The 14,939-nt window shown below is 47.9% G+C and overlaps 1 protein-coding gene across 4 annotated transcripts in view; it reads right to left on the minus strand.

The window, feature by feature from the left end:
* Nucleotides 1–14,939, minus strand: part of ARHGEF2 (Rho/Rac guanine nucleotide exchange factor 2) — a 58,386-nt gene that overhangs the window by 13,739 nt on the left and 29,708 nt on the right. For all 4 annotated transcript variants that reach the window (XM_042439439.1, XM_042439438.1, XM_042439442.1 and 1 more), the window contains 2 exons: nt 5,870–6,020; nt 571–638 (listed from right to left, as the gene is read on the minus strand). In XM_042439439.1, coding sequence (XP_042295373.1) covers nt 571–638; nt 5,870–6,020 — 219 coding nt within the window. The remainder of the gene's footprint in view (nt 1–570; nt 639–5,869; nt 6,021–14,939) is intronic.

Below are 14,939 nucleotides of genomic sequence, written 5' to 3' on the forward strand. Positions count from 1 at the left end.
TATTATTATTATTATTATTATTATTATTATTATTATTATTATTATTATTATTTCCCATTCCTCAGTCACCCATTCTTTCAAAAAGACTGGCCAGATTTCATTGCAAATCAGGAGCAGGAGACGTAAAGATCCACAACATTTCATTGAGCAGCGTGTGTATTTGTGCCTTCAAGTCACTGGTTGACTTATAGGGACTCAGCGCATTTCATAGGGTTTTCTTAGGCAAGGAATATTCAGAGGTGGTTTGGCCAATTCCTTCCCCTGAAATAGAGCTTCCAGCACCTGGGATTCATTGATGGGCTCCCTTCCAAGTCCTAACCAGGGCTGACCCTGCTTAGTTTCCAAGATCAGGTGGGATCTGGTGCCTTTAGGGTATTTGGGATATGTTTGTGCATGTGCCGTGACGTTGCTTGGTGATATATGGCAACCCCATTAACTTCATAGGGTCTTTAGGCCCAATTATTCTTGCTATTTGCTCCTTTTTAGCTTTCTTAGGCTATTTCTTGGTCTGCGACGGCAACGTCGTGCCACCATTTTGGCCCCGCCACCTGCATCCATGCGCCTACTCACCTTCTGCTTGACTTTGGTGCAGTTGGGCAGAGTATCTTTGCAGCGGTTGTGAATGGTGACATTGCAGGCTGGAAAGGAAAAGGAGAGGAGGCGGCATGAGACCCGATGCGTGCGCATTGGGCGCTCAAAATTTCATTAAAATGGGGCACGGTTGCAAACCTGATGGTCTTTTTACACCCAATATTTTAAATAATTTTGTGCATGAAACCAAAAAGTCTGTGTGCATTGAACCATCTGAAAGCAAAAGTGTCACTGTCTCAGCCACCCAAGAAAACGTTTTGGGTTTTTGGAGGATTTCCGTATTCTGGATAAGGAAGGCTCAACATTAACATTACGCTGTGTCCAACTCCTCCATCGTTTCCCAGAGCCTGGTTGTGTGAAGTGAAAAAGCCACAAGTCCACAATCTTGGTGACTCATGGGACATGTGATAACCACAGGGAAGAAGGAAGTGAAATTTGGGGTGACAAGAAGAGTCATTTCTCACTTATGTCTGAACTTGGGAACAAAATGGCGGAGAACCACCGGCGTTTTGGAAAAGCAGATTTTTAAGGGAGCCGACAGACAGACTCATGTGATGAAGCCTGAGTTTGCAAGGCCTGAGCATGTCATGCGTCGTCTGGATGGCTTTCCAGACAGGCATCAATTTCAAAGATACTCTCAATCTCTCCATCCCTGCCAGCATTTTGTGCCTCAAAAGTTAGAATCCAGGCACCGTTTTGTGGGTGAAACTTGGCAGCCTTTCAAAGGGACAGAGGGTCACCGGATCTCTTTGCCTTTGATGCCGGATTAGAGAGAGATTTCTAGACGTCGGCTTAAGACAGACATCGCCTTATAAATACAGGACTAGGGCTCAACCCCAAAGCCTTCGGACCAAGATTCGCACCATTTGCCATCCTACAAAACCCTGGGATTTGCTGTTTCTTGTGGCACCGGAGCTCCTTGACCGGGATGCTTAATGATTGCACAAAACAATACATCCCAGGCAGTGAAAGTGGTGTCAAACTGCATTATTTCTGTCGTGCGGACGCAGCCTTTGAAATGCACATCAAGGAAGGCGGTCTTTCCCATCTTTAAAAAATGGGTCTTACCATTGGGAGGTCTAGAAGGTTAAATCGCCAAACTACAAATCCCGCGATCCCATAGCCGTTAAAAGCAGTGTCAAGCTCCGTTAATTCTTCAGTACAGAATAGACCTGGCCTGAATATCTCACCAAACTACAAATCCCAGGATCCCATCACAAAGGGCCATGGGCCATTAAAAGCAGTGTAGGATTGCATTTAATTCTTCAGTGCAGATTAGACCAGACAGGGAAGGCTAAATATCTCACCAAACTACAAATCCCAGGATCTCAGGACATTTTAAATGCAGTTGAAAAAGTAGGAATGTCAAGGTTTACGCAGGACTGTCCTTGCAAAATCAATTGGAGCACATGAGGTTTGCAAAGATATGTGTTGTTGCCAATATTTGTTGTTTGCAAAGAGTTGTTGTTGTTTCTCCACTAAAATTGGGACTCAACGTATCTTACAATTTAAAAGAACAAAAGTACACATTTTTAAATTAAAAAAAGGAGTCTCAAAGCCCTTGCGTTTCACGGTTTCACGACAATTTTTCCACTTTGAGACTCAGCTCTCGCAATTGCGTGTTCCAGCTAAAAATCCCTGCGAATTATCTGTCCCTTGCATCTGGAAGAGAGACAGAGAAAGCCAAAAGCCCACAAGGACGGCCAAACCTAAGCCCAGGAAAAAGGCACAGTCCAAGATAAGAGGGGGGAAAACACACAATTGTGCGATTCAGGACGACAATGCCGCCCAGAGCTGCCGCCCGCAGGGCTGTTTTGTTTGCTTTGACAAACGCAACAACACCCAGCCTCCCCAGCAATCCTTCAGATCAAAGCGGAGGAAACCAGCGGCCCCCAGTTTGGCTCCTGGAAAACTGGAACAAATAACAGATAAACCCACCGGAGAAGGAAGAGACGCAGACAAAGCAAAGCTTGCATCTAGAAAAGGCAAATGGGGATGCCTGGCCCTCCAAAATCTCACAGCCGCACGTGGCCAAGCAACACCAGAGTGTGGTCAAGATGGCAAAAGTTATCAATGAGGGTCAATGGACAAACTAGGAAAGGTCGCGGCAGTTTGCTTTTGCCTGAGCCGACTGGGAAGGACTGGGTTCAGCTTCTCTGTCTCCTCTCCGTTGGATTATTTGAATGCAAACTATAGGATTGTGAGCTCAGTTTGCAGCAAGTGAGTGGAAGGAGAATAAAGAAACCAGGATGTTTCAAAAGCAGCGGGGAAAGTGGGAAGGCAGAGGATTAATCGGGACAGTCCTGGCCAAATCTGGACAGCAGTATTGTATATAATCATGAATTGGAAGACGGCGCAAGGGTCATGGAAACCCACTGGGTGACTTTTGGACAAGCGACACTCTCTCAGCCTCAGAGGAAGGCAAAAAGCAACCTCACTCTGAACAAATCTTGCCATGAAAACCCCATTACGGTTGCCATAAATCAATGACAACTTAAAGGCGGACAACAACAAGAAACCAAGTTGGGAAAAGCTGATACTTGGAGGAAGGAGAGTTGTGAGTCACACTCTCTCAGCCTGAGAGAAAGGCAAAGCATGGTCGTCATAAGTCAGAAATGACTTGAAGGCACACCTTAGTAGTAGTAGTAGTAGTAGTAGTATCACAACAGTTGTTGATCCAACCAAATGTTCTCCCGTCCCACTGCTAAGTTAATTCCTTTTGCATTTTGAGGTGAGTTTGCAGAAAATGGTGTAAACTGAGGTCAAGAAGGGAAAGCAAGAGGAGAGAGGGAAACTGGGACATTTTAAGTGCAGCCAAAAAAGAAAAGGAAATAGAGGATTAATAAGGACTGTCCCTGCCAAACTGGAGTAAACTGGGAAGGTACGTGCTAGACACTGAGAAAACTAAAGCGCAAACCAGCTTTGGTGGACTGGGTTGCACTTGGCACACTTTCTGAGCTCCGGCCCACGCTGTTAATCTGCTAATCAGTGACCGGTAATCAATAATGCGTAAGGAAGTCCTTCCAGGAGAGCGCCCACACCCTGCAAATTCCAAGTCCACCCACCGCTATCAAGGCGGAGGCCGGAGAGAAAAACACCAAATGGCCGCTTGTTTGTAGGACCATCTGCTGCGCCAGAAGCCCTTGCCAAGAGCGGCAGCCCACAGTCTCCTCCGAGAAGCAAAAGGGAGGAAGAAGGGCTGCGCTATTGCACTCCTTGCTTTGGAAAAGGGTCTCCAAGGCCGGACCTCAAAGGCAAGTTTGCATTAAGCAAATACAACAATGAATGACCGCCCATGACTTGTGTGCCTTCAAGTCGTTTCTGACTTACGGAGACCCCAAAGCGAACCTGAGTGTGAAGTCAAAGGCTTTCACAACCACATTCATAGTTTTTTGTGGGTTTTTCAGGCTACGTGGCCACGTGCAGAAGAGTTTATCCCAAAAAATAAACTAGGGATAGACTCTTCCAGAACACGGCCACATAGCCCCAAAAACCCACCAAAAAAACTATCATGGTAAGATTTGTTCAAAGGAGGTTTGCCATTGCAACATCAGGCTGAGAGAGAGTGACTTGCTAAATCTTGCCAAGAGGCCCCCATAATAAACCCCATATACCCCAAGAAAACCCTTAGGGTTGCCATAATTTGGAAAGGACTTGAAGGCACACAAGACACACAGATGTGAAAGTTGGACAGTGAAGAAAGCCGATAGGAAGAGAATGGACTTATTGGAGACGCAGTTCTGGAGAAGAGTTCTGCAAATACCGTGAGCTGCTAAAAAGACCAATAAATGGGTCCAGGAGCAAATCTGGCCTGAATTTTCCCTAGAAGCCAAGATGATTAAACCGAGGCTGTCGTATTTTGGACACATCATGAGAAGAAAGGACTCCGGGAAAAGACAATGATGCTTGGAAAGGCAGAAAAGAGGAAGGCTGCATTGCAGATGGACGGACTCAGTTAAAGAAGTCCGGAGTTTGCAAGACCTGCGCAGGACGTCGTTCATGAGGTCGCCATAAATCGAAGTTACTGTAAACAACCATCACCTTTGACGTCTCCTTCCAACATCTGGACTCAACCCAGATGTATGTTTTGCAGACCTAAGATGGCAACGCTTGGGATGAGGTTTCTCACCATCTGCTATTTCCGCCAAGCCAGCCTTCATTTCTTCCTCTGCTTAAGATTTAGCCCAAACTTAACTCTTCCTAACCTTCTTACATTGATGAAATTAGAGCCTTGTTAGTCTGTTCCAGCAAAATGCAACAGAAGAGGACACCGCAGACAATACGCAAGCCTTTCTCTCCTATCTCTGACACAGAATCCCCAAATCCAAAATACTGCAGAATCCAAAGCATTTTGCAGGGCTGGCTGAGACAGTGAGCCCTTGGCTTTCTGGTGGTTCGTTGGACACACATTTTGTTTCATGCACAATAAATACTGAACATCAAATGACCTTCAGGCAATGCATGTAAGGTGCATATATGAAACAGAAATTAATTTTCATGTTTAGGCTTGGGTCTCATTTCCAAAATCTGAAATACGGCAAAATTCAAAAGACAGACAAGGTTTAAAATCAGGTAGTAACTATGGACAAGTTGATGGTTTACTTAAATACTAAATGAAAGTGTTGGTTTCTGGGAACCTAGACATGTGTATCTCTGTTAAATTGAGATTTTGTCCACATTCCTAAATGACACGCTGCACATATTTCTATCTTTATGAAGGGATCACATGCCAAGATCTAGGATTTTTTTTGCATCCCGCTTACTTTATATAAAATGCTTTCCGATCGTCAAATGAAGGGCATCCTTTATAATAAGGGAGGCCTGCCAGCCCTATAAAATACATGCTTTATGGCACTCATATAAGGGACATATAATAAGGGACACTTGCCAGTCCTATAAAGGACAAGCTTTGCAACCTTAAAATAAAGGACATTTCTTATAATAAGGGGCATCCGCCAGCCCTATAAGTGACAAGTTTTCTGTGCCTCAAATAAGGGGCCATCCCTTGCAATAAGGGATACTTGGCAACCTGTAAGATATCTCAACCTGGGGCTAAGTTCAGATGTGGCATACTCAGTTCTGCAAGAGCTGATGTTGAATCTGTTGGATTGCCACCAAGGAAATGCACAAGCCGTCCTTCCCGAAATGGGTCCCAGCCCCTTCCCTCTCTGCCTGCGTCACTTTCTCACGCCCGCCCACCCAATCTCCTGATTTAGGAGCCGTTCTTCGCATGTTGATCCCTGGGGCCGCAAGGCAAGCGAGCAAGCGTCTTACTCACTGGGACAAATCAGCGCCTCCTTGGCCGTGATGCTCTTGTTGCAGGCGTAGCACATGGTCATGCCCGAGACCGTGATGGAGTTGAAGAGGTGCCCATTGGTGTAGCGGGCATCTTTGTCTTTGCCCTCCTTCATCCTTTCTTTGTCTTTGTTCTGCAGGGAGAAAGACAGAGATTATTATTAGCAAAACCACTTTTTCAATCAAAGGAAAAATTAAGGAGTTAGCGTTGAAGGTTTTCCAAGCATCGCCATAACTGACTGGTCAGTCTCAGCACATCTTTTGGACATGGCCCTCAACCCAGTAGTGGCTAGTGGTTGCCATGTTAAGGAAGCAGTGAATCTGCTCCAGGTTTTACCATCCATTACTTAAAAGAGCTCTCCAGGCCATTGAACCTTTATTGTTGTTGTGTGCCTTCAAGTCATTTCTGACTTATGGTGACCCTAAGATGAGCCTATGGCTGGGTTTTCTGTGGCTGAGAGTATGCCACTTGCCCAAGGTTACCCAGTGGGTTTCCACGACCGAGCAAGGATTCAAACCCTGATCACCTGTCCTATAGATCTTCCTGATCTATAAAGCAATAATGTTCTCCTCTAAACCAATCTTTCGCACGATGGCCATTCAGAATGATGTCTCAAACCACTTCCCTGTCTCCGGGATGCAGCGCTAAAGGAAACTTTAAACCATAGTCGCCCTACAAAGTGACAAGGGTTCGAAAGCTTACCATCGCCAACATACTAAATGAACGAGGAGATCCATGCACAGAGACAGAGAGACACAGATCAATTCATGCAGTCCCTGATGGAAGACATACCAAAAGCTGGGCTCAGGTACAAAGCCAAGTAGACGATTCCAGATAAGCCAAGCTACAAAATTGTTGCCGTGTGCCTTAAAGCTATTGCTGATGTAAGGCAAACCCAGTGCAGTAGTCCTGGACTAAGACTCTGGAGATCAGGATTCAAATCTTGGCTCAGCTATGAAACCCATTGGGTGACCTTGGGGCGAGTCGCACGCTCTCAGCCTCAGGGAAAGGCAATGGCAAACCTCCTCTGAGCAAACCTTGCAAAGTAAACCCCACGATAGGGTCACCATAAGTTGGAAATAACTTTAGGGCACACAACAAAAGAGGCGAACCTATCATGGGTGTTTCTGGGGTTGAGAGTGTGTCATTCAACTGACCACTCAATTTTGCTGAGCGAAGATTCGAACCCTGTTCTCCAGATTAGTCCAATGCACAAACCATTACAAGCTACAAACACCAAAACAAAATGAGAAAGTGCAAAACAAGCCCCCTTAAATCATATCTCTCCCCCCCCCCATGGAAAATCGACACAACTCTCTTGCAACCAAAAAACCAGAGGTGTGCATCCTTTACACACAAATCACCACATACACAGCATGATATCCAGCGTGGGTCCCCACACACCTTTCCCATAGTCCCTCTCCTGGCCGGTTGGCGTCCGTTCCAGTTCATCCCAGTCCCGGTAGCATCCCGGCACGTTCGTGGGACGCCGAGCCGGAGCTGCCTCTCGTAAACAGTAGGATAACTCATCCCGAATTGAGGAGGGGATGCTACTGAATCCCCCTTACGGCTGTGTGACTTCTCCCAGTCAAACCAGTGAGAAGAGGGCAGAAAAACACTATGCAGACCAACGTGGCTCTGGAGAACCCAGATGGAGGCAATGCAGTGAGGAGGTGAATGAGGAGGTGGATGGAAAGGGAGAAAAGAAGAAGACACCCATGCAGCGCATCTTTTCTTGTCCCACTCTGCATCCAATAACCATGACAACCATGGATCTGCCAGAGAACTTCCACTGCCACCCCCGGCGCACGTGTCTGGATGTACCATCCCCAGTACTGAACAAGTTCGGGGGGAAAAAGAAGCGTCCTTCTTTTCGTCATGCTTCTCTCATGCGGAGGTCAAAAGGCAGTCACCCCTTTGTGAGGTGGCACCAAGTGCGGTCTGCACTCCCAGCATGTCCATAGTGACCCCTCTGTTATGGGGAGGTATAAACGTAGGGGCATCATCCCCTTGTGAAGCATCACTTGGTGTTGTCCGCGCGCCCATTGTGACACCTTTCCTATGGGAAGGTGCAAAGGCAGGGGCGTCACCCGTTGCAGTCCACACTCCCCACATGCCCACAATGACACTTCTTTTATGGGAAGGTATAAACTCAGGGGCATCACCCAGTGCAGTCTGCACTCCCCGCATGCCCAATAGTGACACCGCTTTTATGGGGAGGTGTAAAGGCAGGGGTGTCACTCCCATGTGTGGTGTCACCCGGTGTGGTCAACACTCCTCACATTGTCGCAGTGACACATCTCTTATGAGGAAGTGAAAAGGCAGGGGGTGCGGGGAGTGTGGACCACACTGGGTGACACTACACAAGGAGATGAACACCTTATGGGGCAACTGCCCTGTTGGGTGTTCACCCCCTTGTGTAGTCACTAAGTTCGGTCCACACTCCCCACACGGTCACTGTCTGTCCCAAGACCACCCTGGCTGTCACCTCTGCCAACCAGAGTGATTCTGCCACCAACCCGCAGTGTCCATTGGCAAGGATGGGTGCTGCTCTTCTAGGTCTGGCTGGGCAGGAAAGGGAGGTGATGGCATCCCATGGCACCATTGACCCCTTTCCTGTGGAAGGCCACCGCTGCTGATGCCACCATCAGCACATCCTTCTCTGGAACAGCCATCAGCCCTGCCAGCTCCGGAAGGGATTGTCGGGCACAGAGTGACCATACATTCTCCTTTCCCAGGAAACGTCTTACATTTCAGCCTTCACTCCCAAATGTCCTCCCTTTGACTAGGAAGCGTGCATTTGGTAAGCTCCTCCATTTTGCTTGAATAGCCTTCATTTTGTAGTGCCTTGTCCTCTCTAGCAATGAAGATATCTGGTCACTCTGGCTGGGTGAAAAAACACCCCAATGTCCATCCACAGCTGCAGCAGGTGGACAGTAGAAGTGCCCTGGCTGGCGGAGATGGGCAGCTGGGGGTGTGTGCCAGGAAACCGGATCCTTCCCTCTGCTGGCATCTCCTACAAAGAAATGCTGTGGGAATGCTGCCCGCTTGGGAATGGCATCAAGAATTACCCCACTGGGTGACGCCAACTGTAGTGATGCCATTGGGGACAGGATGACTGAATAACCAGTTCCAAGGAATGGTATGACGGCAAATCCAGCCTGAACTCTCTCGCTGGAAATGGAGATGACTAAATTGAGTAGTAAGTGGAGAGTAAGACTGGTTTGGCAATGAGGTGGTGAGGTTGGTTTCTTTGGAAGCCTTCAAAAAGATCTGGAAAAGAGTTATTCCCAAACTTTGCACTTCAGCTCCCAGAAGCCCCAGCCAGCTTGACCAACTGCCAGGACTTCTGGGAGCTGGAGTCCAAAACATCTGGGTGACCAAAGTTTGAGAATCACTGCAGACCCTGCATTGAGCAGGAGGTTGGACTCCAGGGCCATGTTCTTCTCCTATCAGGCTGCAAGACCTTTGTTTTGTGCACTTCTGCTCAATTGCCCAGTTCTTTGCGCATGCAAAATTGTGCACAGTTTTTTTGTGCACGTTTCTGCAACCTGTGTGTTTTGCACATGTATTCTTCTACATGGGCACCTATGCGCCTCTTCCAACCATGGGCAGAGTTTTGCCATTTCGAAATATTTCGTGCCCATTTTCTTGGCCGCCCGTTGCAAGCGTTGCAAAGGTATGATTTCTCAAAAAGAAAGGCGCAGCCATAAAATAATCTCAGTGGAAGCCAAAGAGATCATTTCTGGCCAAGGCCATCCTGACTCTTGAACAAAATTCTTGCCATTCAAGATGCAAAAATGTACACAAACTGAGGCCACAAAAAATAAAGGTTGTCATGGCAGCTGCGCTCGAGAAAGAGGAAGTGAGACGGGCACTTCCTGTCGCTGACGGCCTGCGCATATAATGCAATCGAGAGCTATTTTTTGAGTCTGGAGCTGTTCTCGCATCACATGCCTTGGCAAGTGAGAGAAAGGGAGGAGAGGGAAAGATAAAGTGGCACCGAGTGGCATATTTCCTACCAAAGAGAGAGGCTTAGCATGGAAGCCCTGTGTGATTCTATGTATTCCTGCATGGCAGAAGTCCGTTGAACTGGGTGGTGCTGGGGGTCCCTTCCAACTCTATGATTCTATGTATTCCTGCATGGCAGAAGTGGATTGGATGGTCCTTGGGGGTCCCTTCCAACTACGATTCTATGTATTCCTGCCTGGCAGATGTCGGCTGGACTGGATGGCCCTTGGGGTCTCTTCCAACTCTATGAAAGCTCTGGAAACTTTGGTTCAGACACATTGCAGCATGGAAGGGTGTGGTGGGGTGTGTAGAGGTCTATGGGTCTTTTTGAAAGAGAGAGGTTTTCTATTCCTGTTGGTGGATGCTGCCATTTCTCCTTGCTCTCTGGCTGTGCTCCAAGGAGGACAGAATAACGTATTTGTCTTTCCGTGCTCCCTGCTGCTACGCTGGGGATCCGAAGCTGCGCAGGGCAGACTGGCTCCTTCCCATCAGGGCAGAGGTCTCTCTGGGTTGCAACGGAGAACAGGCCTCCCTTTGTCCGCCTGGTCAGTCTGGGCTGCGAGAGGACACCCAACTTGGCATTGCCCCTGCCTCCGGCTCCCTTATCTTCTTTGGAGATGGACCAACAGCATGGGAACTTGTCTAAATGTTGAGCCTTCCTCGAATCCAGGCTGCAGCATTTGGGGTAAAAACAAGCTGGCATGGAGACGGCCAAATTGTGGCGTCGAGTGGGACCCCAAGGGTCATCTAATCCAACACCATTCTGTCCAAAAACACACAACTGTAGCACTCCTGAAATTCAAACAACTCACATCTGCCACGCAGGAATACATAGAACCAAAATCCAAATTCTGCTTGTTGTTGTTCTGTGCCTACCCGCCTCCATCCAAAAAGTACTTTAAAAGAATACACTACAACTACTACTACTATTACTCAAGTCATTTCCAACTTATGGCAACCCTAAAGCAAACCCATCATGGGGGCTTTCTTGGTTTCTCCAGAGGTGCATTTGCCCCTACTGCCATCCTCTGAGGCTGAGAGAGTGTAACTTGCCCAATGGGTTTCCATGGCTGAGCCAGGATTCCAACCCTGTTCTCCAGAGACGCTCAAACCACTGCACCTTCTATGAGGTTCCCCATTCCTTCTTGCAGTCAAAAAGCCATGGATTTAGTGGGGGAATGATGGAAAATGGAGTTTCAGTGAAGCCCCTTTTCTGCCCCCCCCCTCAATTTCTGATTTGTCTAAGCTGCTTTAAACGGGGCCAGGCAGCCGGAAGCCTCTTAGCCTTAAACCCCACTGAGACAGAAGGGGTGGCTGGGTGGGTCGGTGAGTTTCCCGCCCGTATTGGGCACCTCTGCCCATGCCAGGGCTTCCCGGGGTGGCTCCCATTGTGCCAGCCTTGCCCCATCCTGGCTTTGGAGAAATGAGCTGAAATTTCAGTTGCAAAAGTGCTTCGAAAGGAGCCATCTCAGTAGCTGGCTTTTGCTTTGCGAGCCCCACATGGAGAAGGGGGCAGCTTCTGGGGGAGGAGGAGGCCTTAATTCAAGATTAGATTTAATCCTTAAATGTCGACGTAATTAAAGAGCGTCTTTAACAAAAAGAGACCGAAAAACTTCGGCACCTTCTGTTGCAGGAAAGGATAGAAAGGCCTTGAGCCAGAGGGACTTGTAGAGTTCGAAAGGAGCCCTAAGGGTCATCTATGCCAACCCTTTAGCCATGCAGGACACTAAACATAAAGCACCCTAAAAATAACAGGGGCTTTTGGATTAGCTTCTGCCACTGAAGCATCCCCCTTCCTTCCCTACTCACACAGGCAAACAAGGCGCAAATAATTCCACTTTCAGGCCAAACTATCCATCCATCCATTCATCCATCCATCCATGTATCTATCCATCCAAGATACCAAACTGCATCCCTTAATCCAAAATAGGTTCATCCCGCTGGATAGCTCCTTTTAACGTTTAGACGGAAACCCAGAGCCAACACAACACACAACACCACTACAGTTCTCTCCTAGTGTCTCCTCCAGGCATTTTGAAGAGAAGATGCTGTTCCCAAATTAGTGTGTTCATCACATTTTCACCTTCAATGACACAGGGATGGGGGGGGGGGGGGGGGCTGGCGGCAGTGTTGCTGTTTTGCACTGTTGCTTCGAGAAAGAAAGAAAGAAAGGAGAGAGAGAGAAAGGATGGAAGGGCAAAGAAGGGAAAGAGAGAGGAGAGAAAAGAAAAGAAAAGAAAAGAAAAGAAAGAAGAGAGAAGGCAGGGATGAAGAGAAGGAAGGAAGGAAGGAAGGAAGGAAGGAAGGAGAGAGGCAGGAGACACAGAGAAGAAGGAAGGAATGAAAAAGGGAGGAAGGAGAGAAACAGAAAGGAAGGAAGTAAGGAAAGAAGTAAGGAAGGAAGGAGGGAGGGAGGAGAGAGGAAGAGAAGGAAGGAAGGAAGGAAGGAAGGGCATCCCTTTTCCTTCTCCCTCGGAGCCAGCAAGCCTGGAAGCTCTTTGGGGCAGAGACCTTTCTTTGAGGCAGGAGAAGCCAAAGCTGCCAGCGACTCTTTTGTCAAGGGAAAAAGGCAAAGCTAAGAGTTCCTTGTGAAGAAGGGATAGGGCTAGTGTGGGAGGAAGACAAGTGGCCCCTCTGGAGAGCAAAGGATCCGGCTTTGATGGCCGAAGGGAAAGGTGAAAGGTCCCATGCCTGGGGTTCCTCCATGCGTGGCAAGGCAGGGAAGCGGAAGGGGGGTGAGGAGGGAAAGGCCATGCTGGGCTGGTGTCTTTGCTGGGCCAACCTAAAAGGCAGAAAGGCTAGTTTAGACCCAACAACATTTCATTAAAACTAGGACACTTGCTATGAATCAGGAAAAACAGACAATCTAGGAGAAGCTGCAGCAGTTTCTTTTGCCTGAGCTGACAGGGAAGGAAAAGACGGCAGTTAAAGAGGGGTCAAACCGGATTACTCCAGCAGTGAGGCCTAGCAGAAACCCACAGAGTTGCACCCCTTTTTGGATAGGTCTCATATCAGGGATGAAGACACTTTGTCCCTCCTAAGACTTTGGATTGCAGCTCCCAAAATCCCGGGCCATCGTTTCCACTTCTCCAAACTGACCAGAGTTGGGCTTTCAAATGCAGTGCAATTCAGACGTCAGTCGAGAGTTAAAAGCGGCCTCAAACTGTGTTAACTCTGCAGTGCGGATGTAGCCCAAGAGGACCAAGCTCTTTCTAAACCAGTTTTGCCCCCCTAGAAATCTTGGGTCTCTCAAAAATATCTGGAGATATGTTCCTGATCCCAGTTTGGCTCCGAACCTAAATCCTGCCCAACCTTTTCTATCCTTTTGCAATAAAATTAGGGGAAGGAAAAGGAATCCAGGCTCCAGAACACAATACAGTAGCTGCTTAATGTTTCCGGCTTCGGCCCCGGCTACCATTTGGGAACCCAGCCAACGGGATCAAAAACACCAAACAAACCCCATGCAAAAATGAGAGAGGATAGGACTGGTTATGGGTCTGGCCATAGGGGGAATATGCCAGTCCTCTCCCAATTCCCCATTAACCCCAATGTTTCCGTTGACTCAGTTGCAAACCCTCCAGCTCTGCATTGATGGAAACCAGGGCAAAGCAACCTCAGAGCGTGGCCAAGATGGCAAAAGTTATGAACGAGGAAAAGCTTCAGCAGATTGCTTTTGCCTGAGCCGACTGGGAAGGGAATGCTATGGAGTTCTGGGGTTTGTAGTTTGTTTCGGCACCAGAGCCCTCCGAGAGAGAAGGCCCAATGCCTCACAAAACTACAAATCCCAGAGTAATGGGAATCGAAACACATCTGGAAGATGCCTGGCTAGAAAAGAGAGTTATTTAGTTGATTAGAAAAATTGCAAATCTCAGATATCCACAGCATTGAGCGGGGACAGTTAAAGGGGTGTCAAACTGGATTGTTGCTGCAGTGCGGATGCGGCCCACAACTCTGGAGATCAGGGTTTGATTCTTGTGGAAGCCCCAGAAAAACCCATGATAGTGTCGCCATGAGTTGAACATGACATGAAGGCACACAACAACAACAACAACAACAAGACTGGCTTGGTGCTGGAACAATGGCTAGCAAGGCTCCCACAACAGGACAAACAATATCTGTGTCTGAAACTGACTTTAGGAGTTGTTTGCTTGAATAAAAACCAAGACAAAGGCAAAAAGAAACCCTCTGCACCAAGAAAAAAACCCTGATAGGGTCGCCATAAGATGGAAATGGCTGAGAGGCACACAACGCACACATCCTACTCTGTCAGCTCCTGGGATCTTTGTCCGTTCTGGGACAAGAAAGCCAGAGCTAAAAGAAATCAAGCAGAGCAACTGCAGATAAAAATACCGACAATGAAAAGGAAAGGGCCACAGTCAAAATCCCAAATGCGTCTGGCAGATGCATCTTTGCCATTCTATTAGGTTCACAGACAGAGAGGAGGAAGGAAGAATGGTCCCCAGCACTGGCTCCGGACAGAGATATTGGGTACAAGGACAAAGGGAGAAAGTTATAGGGGAAGGAAGGAAGGAAATATTTGGTACAAAGGATGAAGAGGAAAAGTTATAGGAGAATGAAGGAAAGAAAGAAAGAAAGAAAGAAAGGAAGGAAGGAAGGAAGCAAGGAAGGAGAGAGAGAGAGGTAAAGAAAGGGAGAAGGGATGAAAGGAAGAAAGAATGAATGAAAAGAAAGAAAGAAAGAAAGAAAAAGAGGGAGAGAGGGAGGGAGAGGGGGGAGCAAAATAAGGAAGAAACATGTGAATATGACCATACCCAAAGAGATCAGCTTCTTCCCCAGTATCCCAAGAGAACAAAGGACGGCCAAATCGATGCTGCGGGTGGCCACACGACTCTGGATGCATGCACTGAGAGGTTGCTCCCTTGGCCCTCTTTCCTCTGTTCTCCCTTCCTTTCTTCCTTCTTTCTCTCTGCTTCCCCCAATGTGAGCTCACAAAGCCCCTGGCATGCTCCTGCGATCCATGTACAGCCACCAAGAGGGAGCCCCAAAGTCCCAAAGTGCTCAGGCTACGCAGGGCCTGCCC

Source organism: Sceloporus undulatus, chromosome 9, assembly GCF_019175285.1.
Source record: "Sceloporus undulatus isolate JIND9_A2432 ecotype Alabama chromosome 9, SceUnd_v1.1, whole genome shotgun sequence".
NCBI classification, from domain to species: domain Eukaryota; kingdom Metazoa; phylum Chordata; class Lepidosauria; order Squamata; family Phrynosomatidae; genus Sceloporus; species Sceloporus undulatus.